At 36.6% G+C, this 16,019-nt stretch overlaps 1 protein-coding gene across 1 annotated transcript in view; it reads left to right on the plus strand.

Annotated features, from left to right (window-relative positions):
• KNL1 (kinetochore scaffold 1) overlaps window positions 1-16,019 on the plus strand; it is a 63,158-nt gene that overhangs the window by 42,969 nt on the left and 4,170 nt on the right. Inside the window, exons 14-22 of the mRNA XM_060003558.1 lie at window positions 3,187-3,302; window positions 5,220-5,310; window positions 5,892-6,008; window positions 7,077-7,164; window positions 10,801-10,878; window positions 11,045-11,084; window positions 12,425-12,526; window positions 12,980-13,080; window positions 15,817-15,885. Of these exons, the coding sequence (XP_059859541.1) occupies window positions 3,187-3,302; window positions 5,220-5,310; window positions 5,892-6,008; window positions 7,077-7,164; window positions 10,801-10,878; window positions 11,045-11,084; window positions 12,425-12,526; window positions 12,980-13,080; window positions 15,817-15,885 (802 nt within the window). The remainder of the gene's footprint in view (window positions 1-3,186; window positions 3,303-5,219; window positions 5,311-5,891; window positions 6,009-7,076; window positions 7,165-10,800; window positions 10,879-11,044; window positions 11,085-12,424; window positions 12,527-12,979; window positions 13,081-15,816; window positions 15,886-16,019) is intronic.

Raw genomic sequence — 16,019 nt, forward strand, 5'->3', positions numbered from 1 at the left:
GAAATATCAAATCACTATATTGTGTAACAAGAACTAATAACATAGTGTTGTAGGTCAGTTATATTTCACAAACAAACAAACTTATTAAAAATGAGATCAAATTTGTGGTTACTAGAGGCAGGCAGTGAGAGGTGGGGAAATAGGATCAAGGCAGCCAAAAGGTACAAACGTCCAATTATAAGATAAATAAGTGCTAGGGATGTAAGGTACAACATGATAAATATAATTAACACTGCTGTATGTTATCTATGAAAGTTGTTAAGAGAGCAAATCCTGAGTTCTCATCACAAGGAAAATTTTTTTCTATTTCTTTAATTTTGTATCTGTATGAGACGATGGATGGTTTTTTTTTGTTTGTTTTTTTGAGATGATGGATGTTTATTAAACTTGTGATAATCATTTCATGATATATGTAAGTCAGATCATTAGCTGTAAACCTTAAACTTATTCAGTGCTATATGTCAATTATATCTCAATAAAACTGAAAGAAAAAAAAAAGGTGCTATGGTAGTGCCGCAAGACCTCCTGCATGCCCAAGGAGTGGCTCAGGCCAAAACACTATAACTTACACCCTTTCAGTGCGGTTGAGGAACTACTGAAAGTACCCCTGCCAGGCCTGAAATACCCAAGAGCTGATTGTGCATAAATTGGGCACTTAATCAAAATAAATAAGTCAAGTGAGGAGGGTGACCTGTGCATATAGTCCTGGACTCAAGGTACAGCAAATTACCCATGTATTGCATACAGCATGGGCAGTTGCATCCAGTATGTACCCATAGTGCATGAGCCTAATATCCATTGGCACTTGGCATTCCTGGTGAATTTCTGAGAATGTGGTCCCATGTTTCACTTTGTGGTTATGAAGCTTCAAGAGGAAACCTACTCTTTTTTAAAAAAAAACTTTACTATTATAGGAATTTTCAAACATATACAAAAATAGATAATAGTTTAATGAAATCCCCATGTATCCATCACCAAACTTCAAAAATTATCAACTCTTTATTCTCTACATTTTCCTACCTCCCCACCCCTGTTATTTTGAAGCAAATCCCAGGCATCATCAATTTATCTGTATTTCAGTATGTATCCCTAAAAAGATGGGAACTCTTATTTTTAAAATATCCAAATACCATAATCATATCTTAAAATGATTGATTATTAAGTCAGTATTTATATTTCCCTGATTGTCTGCATTATTTTCCAATTTGTTAAGTTGCAACCCGGGTGAGGGCCAAACATTATAAACACTTGATATCTCTCTCTCAATTATCTTTTGAAGTATAAGGTCCCCTTCCATAACCCTCCCTTCCCCCCGCTTCTCTTTCTCTTCCTCTCTCCCCCTCTCTCCCCTAACCCCCCCTTTTTATGAGGAAGCCAGATTTTTCCATACTCTGTTAAGTATGGATTTTGCCCATTGTGTATACCCAAACTTTCATTTTAACGTGTTCCTCTGCCCTTTGTATTTTCTGTAAATTGGCAGAGGCCTTTTCAGATGAAGGGTTTTTTTTTCAAGTTTACTTTATAGTTGTACTTTCATCAGGAGATAGTATCTGGTGATGATGTGATGATCAACCATTATTTAATGATCAACCATTATTACTAGACTATCTAGATCTAGTAATTCATTAGGAGTTGTAAAGTAGTGATATCCTAATTTTCTTCTTTTTTTTTATTTATTGTCTAAATACTTCTATAAAAAGAAATATTCCTTTATCAAGTATTTGGCTCCTATATGAAAGGCAGTCAGCCATTTTCCCAAGGAGGCCTGATTTCTTTGAGAAGAAGTATAGAGCTTTGATTTTTCTTTATAAATTTAGCCTTAAAAATATTTTTTAAGAAAGAGAGTCAACATCAGTTATAATTGCTTTTAGCACATTTTTACACTTTCTGAGTACATCTGTTAGAAAGCTTGTTACAGATAGAGAAATGAGAGTAAAATCTCATTCGTTATTTCCTTTTAATCTGTCAACTGAAAGGGGAGAATGAGAGGAAACTAACATTTGTTAGATTACTTCAGCAGGCCCTGAGCTTTGGTACCTTTTTTTTTTTTAATATTTATTTATTTTTAGTTTTGGATGTGTTGGGTTTCGTTGCTGCATGCGGGCTTTCTCTAGTTGCAGCAAGCAGGGGCTACTCTTCGTTGCAGTGCGCGGGCTTCTCATTGCAGTGGCTTGTTGCGGAGCACGGGCTCTAGGCGCACAGGCTTCAGTAGTTGTGGCATGTGAGCTCAGTAGTTGTGGCTCGAGGGCTCTAGAGCACAGGCACAGTAGTTGTGGCACATGGGCTTAGTTTCTCCGTGGCATGTGGGATCTTCCCGGACCAGGGCTCGAACCCACGTCCCTTGCATTGGAAGGTGGATTCTTAACCACTGGACCACCAGGGAAGTCCCACTTTGGTACCTTTTTAAAAGACTTTTACTTTAATCTTAAGAGGTTGGTCAATATTGTGCCCATTTTATAGATGAGGAGACCAAAGCTTAGAGTGGTAAATGACTTATTCCGTGCCACACTGCCTATAAATAATGTACAGTTGTGGCGTTTTGTTTGGTTTGGTTTTTATATGTAATGAGCCAACTTGGTTTTTCCAATACTGCATTAAGGACATCAGAAAGTCATTGGATTAGAGCTGTAAGACATTTAAAAAATGTCCAAAAGACACTTAAGACATTTTAAAAATAACTAAATTTTTACTGATTTATTTTATGTATATCAGAAAAGTTTGAGTTCAACCTGGGATACAAGTAAGGAACAGGGTTAGAGAATAAAAATAGAAAAGCATAATCTTGGAAACTGGCATCTTTTTTCTTTCTTTTAAGGGAGAGGTTTTTGGTAAGTTTGAATTTTCAGGTATTGATAGTTTTTAAAACAATGCATAGCCATTTTCCTTTCTCCTCAATTTTATTGAGGTATAATTGACAAATAATGCATAGTCATTTTCAAATCACTTTCAATCCTATGAGTGGAACATCCACAGTTCCTCTAAACATCTGTGAGAAATTGACTTTGAGATTAGAGACTTTATTTCAGATTCCAAGTAGTAGCTTACTAGGTATATGAATTTAACAGAGTTTTCAAATTTTTCTTTGTAGAACTTTTTAAAATAGGCACTCTGAGACTTGAAACAGTTCTTGAACATGGTTTGGTTCTCAAAATACCAGTTTTGAGGGACTGATTTTTTTTTTTCCAGTTTACTATAAACACATCACCTACTCCAGAAGACCTGATGTTAAGTCAATATGTTTACCGACCCAAGATACAGATTTATAAAGAAGATTGTGAAGCTCTTCGCCAGAAGATTGAAGAGTATGAAAGTTTTCATTTTTTTGTGTGTTTTGTTGGATGGGTAAATAATCTGTGTGGCAAGGTTTTGATTAGAATAACACCGGCATAGGAAAAGTTGATAGCATTAATTGGCAGTGTGATATAGTATATGGGAAAGAGTTTCAGCTTTGTAGTCAGACAGATGGAAGTTCAATCCTGGCTACAACAGTAGCTGTGTAACCTTAGGTAAGTCATTTAACCTTCATTTCCACATCCATCAATTGAGGATAATAATAGTAGGTAGAAATGAGCAGTAGAAATAGTGTATATAAAAAGGTTGCTTGCCATTCTTAGCAAAGAGTAGGTCCTTAATAAGCAATCATTATTAGATTATGATATCATAAATTGCAAAAGAACATCTTTAAAAGAAGATAATACCCTTTAGAGATTTATATATAGTGCCTAAAATCAAGATTGACTTTGGGTTTATAATTCTATCACATTTGCCCTTGATTTGCATTTATAAAAGAACAAAGTTTTACTCAGACTATTGTCAGTGGTTTGGTATAAGTAGATGCTGCAGACTAATTTACAAATTAGGTATATCTAGATTTTCGCAGGTAAATCAAGACTTGCGACTCAAGACAATGTTTATATCATACTTACCTAGAACTGTCAAACTAAATTTGAGCCAATCTAACAAATAGAAAAGAAATGAAATAATCTTTTAAGAATCGTGTAGTTTTAAAACTTTTGGTGGTGAGCACACTGTAGTGTACATAGATGTCAAAATATAATTTACACATAAAATTTATATAATGTTATAAACCAGTTACCTCAATAAATAAAAATAATTAAAGGGAATTATGTAGTTTTAAAACTAGAAGTTTAAGATGCTGTTAAATTATAGTACTGCAGATTTGCCTGATTTCTGGCTTGTTCATTCAAGAAATATGTATCGAGCACCTACTATGTGCCAGGCACTGTACTAAGTCCTGGGGTTCATCACTGAACAAGACAAGTTTCTTATCTTAATGTTGTTTAAAAGAGTTGGGTGTCTCAGGATTTGTCTGAGAATGTTTTGTTTTGAATGAAATAGGTAGATCTTGTATACAATGAAAAGTCTGTTTAGATGTGCTCTACTGTTTGATTTTGCACCTATGTGCCTGTATATATTATCTTCTAACTCTGATAAAAATGTATTTCCTTTACTTATTAACAAGAAACTAATATATAACTTTGCTACTTTTATTAATGGTATTCTAGAAAGGTGAGATAAGACCAAAGTGAATTGGAAACCTTTACTTAAAATAATAGCTACGGGGCTTCCCTGGTGTCGCAGTGGTTAAGAATCTGCCTGCCAATGCAAAGGACACGGGTTCGAGCCCAGGCCCGGGAAGATCCCACATGCCGCGGAGCAACTAAGCCCGTGCGGCACAACTGTGGAAGCCCACGTGCCACAACTACTGAAGCCTGTGTGCTTAGAGCCCGTGCTCTGCAACAAGAGAAGCCATGACAATAAGAAGCCTGCGCACCGCAATGAAGAGTAACCCCCGCTCACCACAACTAGAGAAAGCCCGTGCACAGCAATGAAGACCCAACACAGCCAAAAATAAATAAATAAATAAATTTATTACAAAAAAAAAAAATAGCTACAACTTCACAACAGTAATGCATTCACACGCTTAAGGATTCTCTATAAGCGACGTATTTTCATTTTGGAACAAGTTGATGCATTGAGATGAGAATTCTATTTATTTGGGAGGGAAGTTTTTTTGAATCATAACATTCTTGAACTGTTCTCCAAGTGTTGAAATAATCAGGCCGGCCGCTGTTCCTGAGTGAATTCCCCTCTTTATGTAGAAAAGAACTAGGAAAATTAAGTATGCCTGTAGATCTGAGCTGATTCATTCTAGCTGACTTCTGAACTCCGTGCTAATTAACTTTTCTATATTTTAGATTAAAGCTTTCTGCACTGAACCAAGATAAACTGTTCACTGATGTAAATAGGAACCTATGGGAAAAAGTGAGACACTACTCTGATGAGGAGGTACTTTTTTCTCATTTTCTGAATGGGAATCAGTATAGACATTTTGAAAAATGTTTATTGTGAAATTAGTAACTGTTACTTGATAATTAGTGATGAGTTCTTTAAAATTTACTTCTCATATAATATGTAAACAAGATTTTATTATACATGAATGATTATTAATATATAATCTTTTCAAACCTTAAGTGATCAATTAATATATGAAATATATTTGAAATTTATTGAGTTCCCTCCTTGTTTGCTTTTCACTTAGATTAAGATGGGGAAGAGATTTACTTTAATTGATTAAATAATAAGCAACTCATTTTATATTTGCCCTAATTAAAGAATTTTATTAACTAAGAGCCAGTCATTTTCTAATTTGTAATATAAGTGAATTAAAAGTAGGAATCAAAATTGAAATCTTTGGTTCTGGACTTAAACTATTAAATGGTATTAAATTTGCAAATGAGAAGCCTTAGGAATCAGAGTCTAGGATGGGCAAAGCTTAGCAGGTACCAGCTGAACCAGCCTTCCCAGACCGTTTGCCTTCTCTAACTCATTTGTTTGAGTGCAGTGTAATCTTTGACTTTCCCTTACAGCTGAAGGCCTTTGGAATTTACCTGAACAAAATAAAATCGCGTTTTACCAAGATGACTAAAGTCTTCACTCACCAAGGAAAAGTGTCCCTGTACAGCAAGCTGGTACAGTCGGCTCAGGTAATTTGAGACAGTTAAGAGCTTAGAAAGATCTATTAAAATTACTTTATAATTGGGGCTTCCCTGGTGGTGCAGTGGTTGAGAGTCCGCCTGCCGATGCAGGGGATGTGGGTTCGTGCCCAGGTCCGGGAAGATCCCACATGCCGCGGAGCGGCTGGGCCCATGCGCCATGGCTGCTGAGCCTGCACGTCCGGAGCCTGTGCTCCGCAATGGGAGAGGCCACAACAGTGAGAGGCCCGCATACCGCAAAAAAAAAAAAAAAAATTACTTTATAGTGGTTATGGAATATGAAGCATGTTCCTTAGGAGACATGTGAATGAGAGCTGGGCAAAAACTTAAAATTGTTCATAAGAGGTGGGGTTCAATTTATTGAAAGTAGTAAATCCTGGCATCTTGAGTAATTCTAGAATATATTTACTAATATGTGCCTATGTGTCATCTCAAATTTGTTATTCATTATACATACTGAAATAAAACAATACAGGATTCTGATCTTCCATTGCTAAGGACTGTGCTGTAGTATGATCTTCTTCATAGTCCATACTCAGCTGTGCTTGTGTGTGCATGTGTTTAAAGTAGCATTTCCCAAAATGATCATCCTTTAAGAAAGGTCTTGCATGAAAAAACTTTCCATTGAAAATGTCTGGGAAATGTTACATGCAGTGTCCCCCTTTTGGAGAAATATAATAACTAGCATATTAAAGTCTAAGGTCAGAAATATACATATATTTTTTTTTTTAGTCTAAAAAGAAAAAAATGCTATAATTCTATTTGACCAGTGTTTCCCAAATTTATTTGACCATAGAACATTTTTCATGAACTCTTTTTAAGTAATATATATTAACATCTTATATTACATGGAAATGCTAAAATAAAGCACAAAATATGAACTTATATTAATCTGTTTTGTATGCTTTAAAAAATTCTTTTAAGACCAGACTTGAAGTTTTGATCTTTGTTTTAAGATTTGCCTGTTCATGAATTAGACACAGCAGTTTGAACCACTTATAATGTTATAATGTTTTGTTTGGAGTTTTAACTTGACAGTCTATGATATTGTGTGTTTAGAACGAGAGGGAGAAGCTTCAGAAAAGGATAGATGAGATGGACAACATACTTCAGAAGATTGATAACTGTCTCACTGAGGTGGAAATAGGTAAAGTATCCTGAATACTTTTCCAAAAGAAAATTTAATTGTATCTAAATGCTTCCCTACAGTACACATTGCTGGTAGCACTATGCTGAAGCCTTGTATTAGTAGCTTGAGCCATTAAATTAGAGCAAATTAAAATTCCTTTACTGTCATTCATAATGCAATCAACAAGAAATGCCCAAGATAATAAGTCTCTTTGGGAAGCTCTTCATAACCTAGACCGTGATGTTGTGTTGTTGTGGTTGTTTTAATAAATGAACTTACCTCTGTTTGAAAATTATCTATCCTTTCAGTTGGATCTCTCATGATCCCGACTTGTTAGTATTATCTTGAAACTACTTTCTCAAAGATCACAAAATTTCCCATCATCATCAGATTTGGTAGCTCTCAGTCCTTAGCCATCTAGATGTCTTTCATCATTTGACACTGCTGATTATTCTTTTCTTCCTGAAACTTTCTTCTCCCTAAACTCTTATGATACTGCACTACCCTGACCCTATTCTTTTCTCCTAGCTGTTCCTTTTAGCTCCTCTGTTGTCCCTTCTCTAACCCCTTGTGTAAGCCTTTAGGTTTTATCATCTACTCATTTCTATATTCTTTCCCCTAATGCTTTCATCTGCCTTAACAATTATGTTATATGAATAATTCCCAAATTCAGTGAAATTCATCAAGCATTTGTTGAGCACCTGCTACCTGCCAGATACTGTGCTTAGCATCAGAAAAAAGATATACACAGATTTTTGCCTTTAAGTGGCTTATAATCATTTTGGGTGAGGGCATCTTTAGCCTCCTTCTCTTGAGTTCCAGACTTAATGTTCCCAGCTTCTTGCTGAACCTCTTGGCAAAAGTGTCCTTAAGCACCTTAAACATTATGTGAAAAAATGGAATTTATTGTCTTCCTTTTCCAAAATAAAATCTGAAAACTTCTTATCTCTATAAACAAGTTTTCTTTGTCATCTCTTAACGGCATCACCATTCTTATAAATTGTAAAAGGCTCGAAATTTCATTGTCTTGTAGTCTCTCTTATCAAGTCCTGTCATATCTGCTTCTTCAGTATCCCGTGTTCTTTCCCATTCACATTAAGGCTGTCATTAATTCTGACGTGCTATTTCCAGTCTTCTAACTAATCTTTCTACACTTTTAATTTTATTCTATTACACTCTTAATTTCATTCTGTCTCTTTCCTGTCCAACCTGCACATTGCTGCCAGATTAATGATTATGAAAGACAGTTTTCATTATGTTACTTCTCTGAAAACTTTTCTGCCTTTCCATTTATTACAAAATAAAATCCAGACTCCTGAGCTTGACATTTAACAATCTCTACAATCATTTTCAGATATTCCTTTCTTATATGATTTTACTATTATTCCCTTACACATCCTAAATTCCAACCAAATTTTGTCATTTCTGTGCAGTCCTGCCACTTTGTCTTTGCCTAATGTATTCTCCCTCTATTTTTACCAAAGGACATGTTCTCTATCTTCCTTGAGCTACCATGGCTACTTTGTTAGTACCTCTTATATTACCTATCATATCTACTTGTAATTATGGTTACTTTTTATAGTTTATTTTCCTAAGTAAATTGGAAGTTCCATAGGGGCAAAGATCAGCTTTTATTTTTCTTCATATCCTTCAAAGTTCTTAGCACTATGCTTTGCACAGAATAAGTGCCTAGTACATGTTTTCTACATTGAATTGATAAGTATATGAATTTCATAATCTTAAACTGTACCACCCCTTTGTTCATTATCTTGCTTTTTTACTTCATGAAAAAAAATAGAAGCCATTAGGGCCAGAACTTCTAAACTTTCTGCTACCAAACAAACCAAACTTTTATATCTCTATATCAATTCTTTCATCCTTCCTTTTCCCTAAGATCAGTGTTTCCACCTAAACTTTGAATTGCAGCCCCTCTTGTCTTCTCAGGAATCTTATAGCACTGATTTTCCCTTATCTATTGTATATTCAACCTCTCTGCCTCCTCCACTGGATATGTTCACCTCTCTCTTATCTTTAAAAATACCAACAACCACACTCTTTCTAGGTACCACTGGATGGCTCCCTATTTCTTTCTTCATTATTCCTTGAGCAAATTACTGAGTACCTGTTATGTGCCTTGTATAGTGCTCGGTGCTAAGAGTACTATGGTGATTAAAAAGAAAACTTTATGCCCTCGTGGAGCATTTTTTTTTTCATTTATCAATACTTCAATTACTTTCTTTTTTTAACATATTTATTTATTTATTTGGCTGTGTCGGGTCTTAGTTGTGGCACACAGGATCTTCGTTGCAGCATGCAGGGTCTTTCGTTGCGGCGTGTGAGCTTCTCTCTAGTTGTGGCGTGCAAACTTAGTTGCCCCGCAGCATTTGGGATCTTAGTTCCCTGACCAGGGATCAAACCCATGTCCTCTGCATTGGAAGGCAGATTCTTAACCACTGGACCACTGGGGAGGTCCCCCATTACCTTCTTTTAATTCAAACATTTATACACAAAGAAAGGTTTCCATGCTTTAATTTTTAAACATAATATACAGAACCACAATACTATTTCAATTGCAAATCATGGGAGATCACATTCAAGTATGCTTGGATTTGACAAGTTGCTATTACAATACTGAGAAAAGATTATAAGAATTAAATAGTTTTATGGTAACTGCTATGGAAGAGTGGTTCCATGGTGCTATAAGTTCCTGAAACAGAAATCTGACCTAGTCAGGTCAGGAGAGGCTTCCCTCTGAGGAAGTGGCATTTAAGTCAAGATCTGAAGAATAAGTAGGAGTTAAAGTGAGAAGGGAGGGGAGAGCCGACTATTCAATATGAATAGCACAGGTAGAAGCCCTTCTATGGGAAAGAATATACCAAGTACAAGGGTCTGAAATAAGGCCAATGTGGCTAGAATAGAAAGAGCAAAAGGGAACACAGTCTGAGATGAAAGTGGAGATGTCACTTTTAGGGGCCAGGCCAAGGAGGGCCTCTTAAGGAGTTTTGAGTTTTTCTAAGAAAAGTGAATAGCCATTTGAAGGTTGTTAAGCACTGGCTGCAGTGTAGATACTGGATTTGAATAGATCAAGAGTAATTATAAGAAGTTAAGTGTAGTTATTGGACTGATATGGTTAAGAAAGGACAATAGCTTATATTAAGGGAACCTGGTGGTGGCAAAGGATAAAAGTGGATTCAGAAAATATTTTTGAGGTAAAAATCTAAACTTGGGTTTGGATGTGGGGACAGAGAAGGCTTTTAAGGATGTGTCCAAGGTTTCAGAAACAAATTAAATTTAAAAATGTAAATTTGTGTATGTGCATCTGTATATGTGTATCTGTTCCTGCTTAGTCTGTGGGGTTTCCTAACAATAACTTTAATATATGCAAATTATATATAAACAGTTTCCATCTCAGAGTGTCCCCTAAGAAGCTGCTATTGGAGATCATTGCCATATGGCTCAAAGTTCACTTGTCTGCCACTAGAAGCAAGTCTTAGTATGAAATTATTATTATAGCTCAGTGCTTTTTTGGCAAGGAAAGGTAGGGAAAGATGAATGTGAAATATTCTTAACACTTCATTTGGGGACCATCTATTCTTTTCATTTCTGGTTGTTTATTTTTGACTGAGTTATTCTAATGCATGTTGTCTACTTTAGAAACTAAGTATTTGGAGGATGAACAGAAAGACAATCCTGTGGAAGAGTGGGATTCTGAAATGAAGTCTGCAGAGAAAGGTAACTGAATTAATTAAGGAGATAAATGGGGGGAAAAAATCCCCTGTTCTGAGTTTATTTATTTATTTAGGTAAGATTAGTGAGATAGACTTTTCAATAAAACAGATGATTTTTGTACCAATATTTTAATGTGTACATTCTGATAGTTTTATTTTTCTTTTCAAAGAACTGGAACAGCTGAAAACTGAAGAAGAAAAGCTTCAAAGGTTAGTCTTCTGTTTGAGTGTTAGAAAATACGCTAAACTTCACATGGCTAAGTGACTTCCTACCTCCAGAAACTGACAAGATTGAGGGCATGAGTATTGACTAAGGCTGAGTCAGAGCTTCTACTGTACTTTGAACTTGACCTTGGAGGCCATCTTAGTCAGTAGTATTTTCTAAGCATTTATTGTTTACAGAGCATTAATCCAAGGCAGTAGTTCTCAAGCTTGTAAAATATCAGGATCCTGGGCTTCCCTGGTGGTGCAGTGGTTGAGAGTCCGCCTGCCGATGCAGGGGACACGGGTTTGTGACCCGGTCCGGGAGGATCCCACATGCCGCGGAGCGGCTGGGCCCATGAGCCGTGGCCGCTGAGCCTGTGCGTCCGGAGCCTGTGCTCCGCAAGGGGAGAGGCCACAACAGTGAGAGGCCCGCGTACTGCAAAAAAACAAAACAAAACAAAAAAAATATCAGGATCCTATTAAAGAAAATCTAGCATTAAACTGCTTTTATATGGCACTTAAGTATAAATAAATATAAAATGAGGTATGTGTTTCTTTTTTTTTTTTTTTTTTTTTTTTTTTTTTGCCGTACACAGGCCTCTCATTGTTGTGGCCTCTCCCGTTGCGGAGCACAGGCTCTGGACGCGCAGGCTCAGCGGCCATGGCCCACGGGCCCAGCCACTCCGTGGTATGTTGGATCCTCCTGGACCGGGGCACGAACCCGTGTCCCCTGCATCGGCAGGCGGACTCTCAACCACTGCGCCACCAGGGAAGCCCGTGTGTGTCTTATACTCTGGATCTTATTTAACTATAAGACTAAAAGAAATCAAATACAAATAATGGCAAAACCAAAAAAATTCCTATTGAAAATGTAAATTTGACAGGTGATAATATCAATATTTGGCTAAAAGTAAATTGATGCTAGCAAAATGACTAACAAATTATAAGTTCTATTTAGCTCTAATAAACTAAACAAAACCAAATGCAGGCACTGAAATTATGTCATGTCTCAGTTTTATGTTGGGCATTCTTACGGTCTACATTATGCTTACGTTTTTAACATCAAAATGTAAATTTTAATAATAATCCTAAAGAACATGTGAACCCCTAAGAATATCTTCATGGATCCCAATTTGAGCGCCATTGATTTAGGCCTTTCCTAATTAGACCCAAACTTCTAGTTTAATGCTTATTAAAAAAAAAAAAAAACTAAGAATGCAAAATGGATGTCATACACCTCACTGGGGAGCCATTTAGCACATGACTTTTTGTCATAAACTTTTAATGAAGTCTGAATTCTCTAACAGTGGCCTTATCTTTCTCTAAATACCTGGTTTGATTTGCAGAAATCTCTTAGAGCTGGAGGTACAGAAAAAGCAGACCCTTGCTCAAATAGACTTTGTGCAAAAACAAACAAATAGAACTGAAGAGCTACTGGATCATTTGAGGTAAGGAAAAGTAGGAGACATTAACTTGTGTTTTATCCTGTACCTTCACGGTTGTCTAAATCCACTAGTGCAGTTGACATATGTTTGTAATGTGTATCACTGTTTTTAACCTATAATACAATGCAGTCTCAAAAAAAAGTTAATATACTCAACACTAAGCTGAAAGTATACAAGGTGGGAGAGCTATGGAATTATAATTTTTAAATATTTAATATTTTATATTGCCTAGACTTGGTTTTTCTCTGATATACAACTCAAGATTGAGTCCATTCTTATTTCTTTCAAAAGCATAAGTTTGTATATTCACAATATTGGAATTAAAATAATGATTGTCTCCCAAGACAGTAGAAAACTCCAGCAGCTGCTGATGGTACTATTCAGGTGGTATAAGAAGTTAACTCTCTTCTTTTATCTCAAAAAGTGTTTTTTTTGTCTTGTTTATTCTCTCTTCAGCTTGTCTGAATGGGATGTCATTGAGTGGAGTGATGATCAAGCTATATTCACCTTTCTTTATGACACAGTAGAACTCACCATCACCTTTGGAGAGCCAGTAGGTGAGTAGCAAGAATAAGATAATTCCCCTGCACATAAATGTACGGCTAAACTTACTAAAGATTCATATCTCTATTTTAATACAATAATAACTATTGACATAATAAAAGCACTGCTGAAAATCTTAATTAAAAGAGGCAATCACTTTAATTAGTGATAATAGAATTTTATTTTATTAAATAAAAAATAAAATTCAGCTAGTGAAAGTTACCCTTTGTCGAATTACATTAGATAGAAATTTTGCCTATCCAAAATAATGGATCAACATGCTATTCATATATGTTTACTCTGAGTTCCTTTTTTCCATCTGTCTTTTGTGATAGAGAATTTACTCTAATGGCTGATGATTCTTGACTGGTTGTTTTTTTGTATATAAGTTAACCTAAAAAGCTAATTGGAAATTCTGTGTGTATTGGTAGGTTTATCAAAGTAGGTAGACATCACTATATGGTAACTTGACAGAGTCCTAGCTATTTTGTTAAAATCTCCTGTCAGTATCTTTAGGTCTTTTCTCTTGAAACAGATAGCTTCAGCATGGCCAACCCTGGGTGATCATGGCCAAATTGAAACTTAGGATCTTTATAATCTCCCAGCCTCCAAGCCCAATTCTCCTTAAAAGTTCCTGGGAATTCCCTGGCAGTCCAGTGGTTAGGACTTGGAGCTTTCACTACTATGGCCCCAGGTTTAATCCCAGGTTGAGGAACTAAGATCCCGCAAGCCGCATGGTGCGGCACCCCCAAAAAAAGTTCTTTTTCTAATGAATACCATCAACTTCTGTTCAGGTTCAAAATTAAAACTTAGGAATCACTCTATACCTCTTTCTTTATTTTTATTTATTTATTTTTGGCTGCGTTGGGTCTTCGTTGCTGCACGCAGGCTCTCTCCAGTTGCGGCGAGTGGGGGCTGCTCTTCATTGTGGTGCACGGGCTTCTTATTGCATGCGGTGGCTTCTCTTGTTGCAGAGCATGGGCTCTAGGCACGTGGGCTTCAGTAGTTGTGGCACACAGGCTCAGTAGCTGTGGCTTGCGGGCTCTAGAGTGCAGGCTCAGTAGTTGTGGCGCATGGGCTTAGTTGCTCCGCGGCGTGTGGGATCTTCCCGGACCAGGGCTCGAACCCTTGTCCCCTGCATTGGCAGGAGGATTCTTAACCACTGCACCACCAGGGAAGTCCCTATACCTCTTTCTTCCTCACCAGGCATATCTAAATCATGAATAAGACTTATTGATTTTAATTTAATATTCATCTACTTTTTTGTGTCTCTCTATCAATAGTCATCTCTAATCTAAATGATTACAATAACACTATAGCTGGTCTTTCTTGATCTTTTCCTTTTCCTCTCCAATTCTTTCTCCTTCCTGTAGCAATAATGATTGTTTAAAAGTTTATCATGCACCCCCTATTCTTAGACTAATGATCAAAATACTAATATAGCCTGTAAGGCCCTGCATGAATTGAATTTTTCCTCCTTTTCCTGCCTCATTTTACACTGTTCTCTGCACGTCGGCCACAATGGATTTCTTTCATTTCCTTAAAAGGTCATGGTCTTTCATGCTCAGTCATATTTCATCCTACCTCAGGACATTCATACTGATGTTTCTTATGCCTAGAAGTTCTTTCCCCTGTCTTAGGCCTTCTGGGCTGCCATTTTAAAAATACCATAAACTGAGTAGCTTATAAACAACTACTGGAGGCTGGAAGTTCAGTTCTGGAGGCTGGAAGTCCAAGATAAGGATGCCAGCAGAGTCAGGCAAGGGCCCTTTTCCGGGTTGCAGACTTTTCATTGTATCCTCACATGACTGAAGGCCTAGTTAGCTCTCCAGGGTCTCTGTCGTGAGAGCACTAATCCCATTCCTGAGGGCTCCACCCTCGTGATCTAAGCAACTCCCAAAGGTCCCATCTCCTAATACTATCACACTGGGTATTAGGATTTCAGCCTATGAATTTCAGACCATAGCACCTCCTCTTCACTAAATAAATGTCTACTAATAGTCTTTAAGAGCTCAGCTAAATTATCACTTTCTCAGGAAAGTTTTCCCTGACTCTCCTTTACTCATTCCCTCCACTACTTGCCCTCCTGGTATGTGTTCTCATTGCTTCCTGCAGTTTTCTTAATTGAGCTTATTATAGTTTGTAGTTCTTGGTATGTTTATTAGTACAATTATCTGTGTGTTCCCCTGAGTTGTAAGCTTCTTTAGAGCATAGATTGATCATGTCTGTTTGTCTCACTGTCATATCCACGGTGCCTAATACATAGAAAATAATCAACAAAGTGAAAAGAATCAGAATTTGAGATACAGGAGATAACTGGTGTCTGGAAGAGCAATCAGCTCTCCTGGCTACCTAAAATTCATTACTATAATGCTGAAAGCATACATGATTTTCACTGTATTAGTACAAAGATAGTAGGTCTAGGGAGGTCATAGTCATTTTCTTTATATGGTTCCTGAAAATAATATTATCTTCACACAGAAGTTAGGGATCAAAGGAGGAGGCCCTGATAAATTACAAAAATGTTCCACACCTTAAATGTCATTTAAAGGCCTGCCCAGTTAATATAGTTCAGCATTCTCGGGAAACTTTGCATACACAGAGAATAATATGATTCAAGGATAAACCTTCAGCTGCCTTTGAAAAAAACCTTGCTACCCAGAAAGAGGAGGATTCTAAAGTACTGAGTTATATGTGGCTTTGAATCAGATAATAAAAAGAAATACTATCCTTCTGTTGGTTTTTCCTAGTTGGTCTCCGTTTCCTGGACAAGGCTTGTAGGAAGATTGTTGACCTGAATTTTCAATCTCTGTTAGATGGTAAGTTCAAAACATTTAAACCAACAAGACTTTGTTGGAAATTTACAAGTGTATATTGCTCCTTGAGAACTCTTTTACATACTAAATTAAATATAAACAACAACAATAATAATAATTTGTTCTTAGAAATGTGT

The sequence above is a fragment of the Delphinus delphis genome, chromosome 2 (genome assembly GCF_949987515.2).
Source record: "Delphinus delphis chromosome 2, mDelDel1.2, whole genome shotgun sequence".
Lineage (NCBI taxonomy): Eukaryota > Metazoa > Chordata > Mammalia > Artiodactyla > Delphinidae > Delphinus > Delphinus delphis.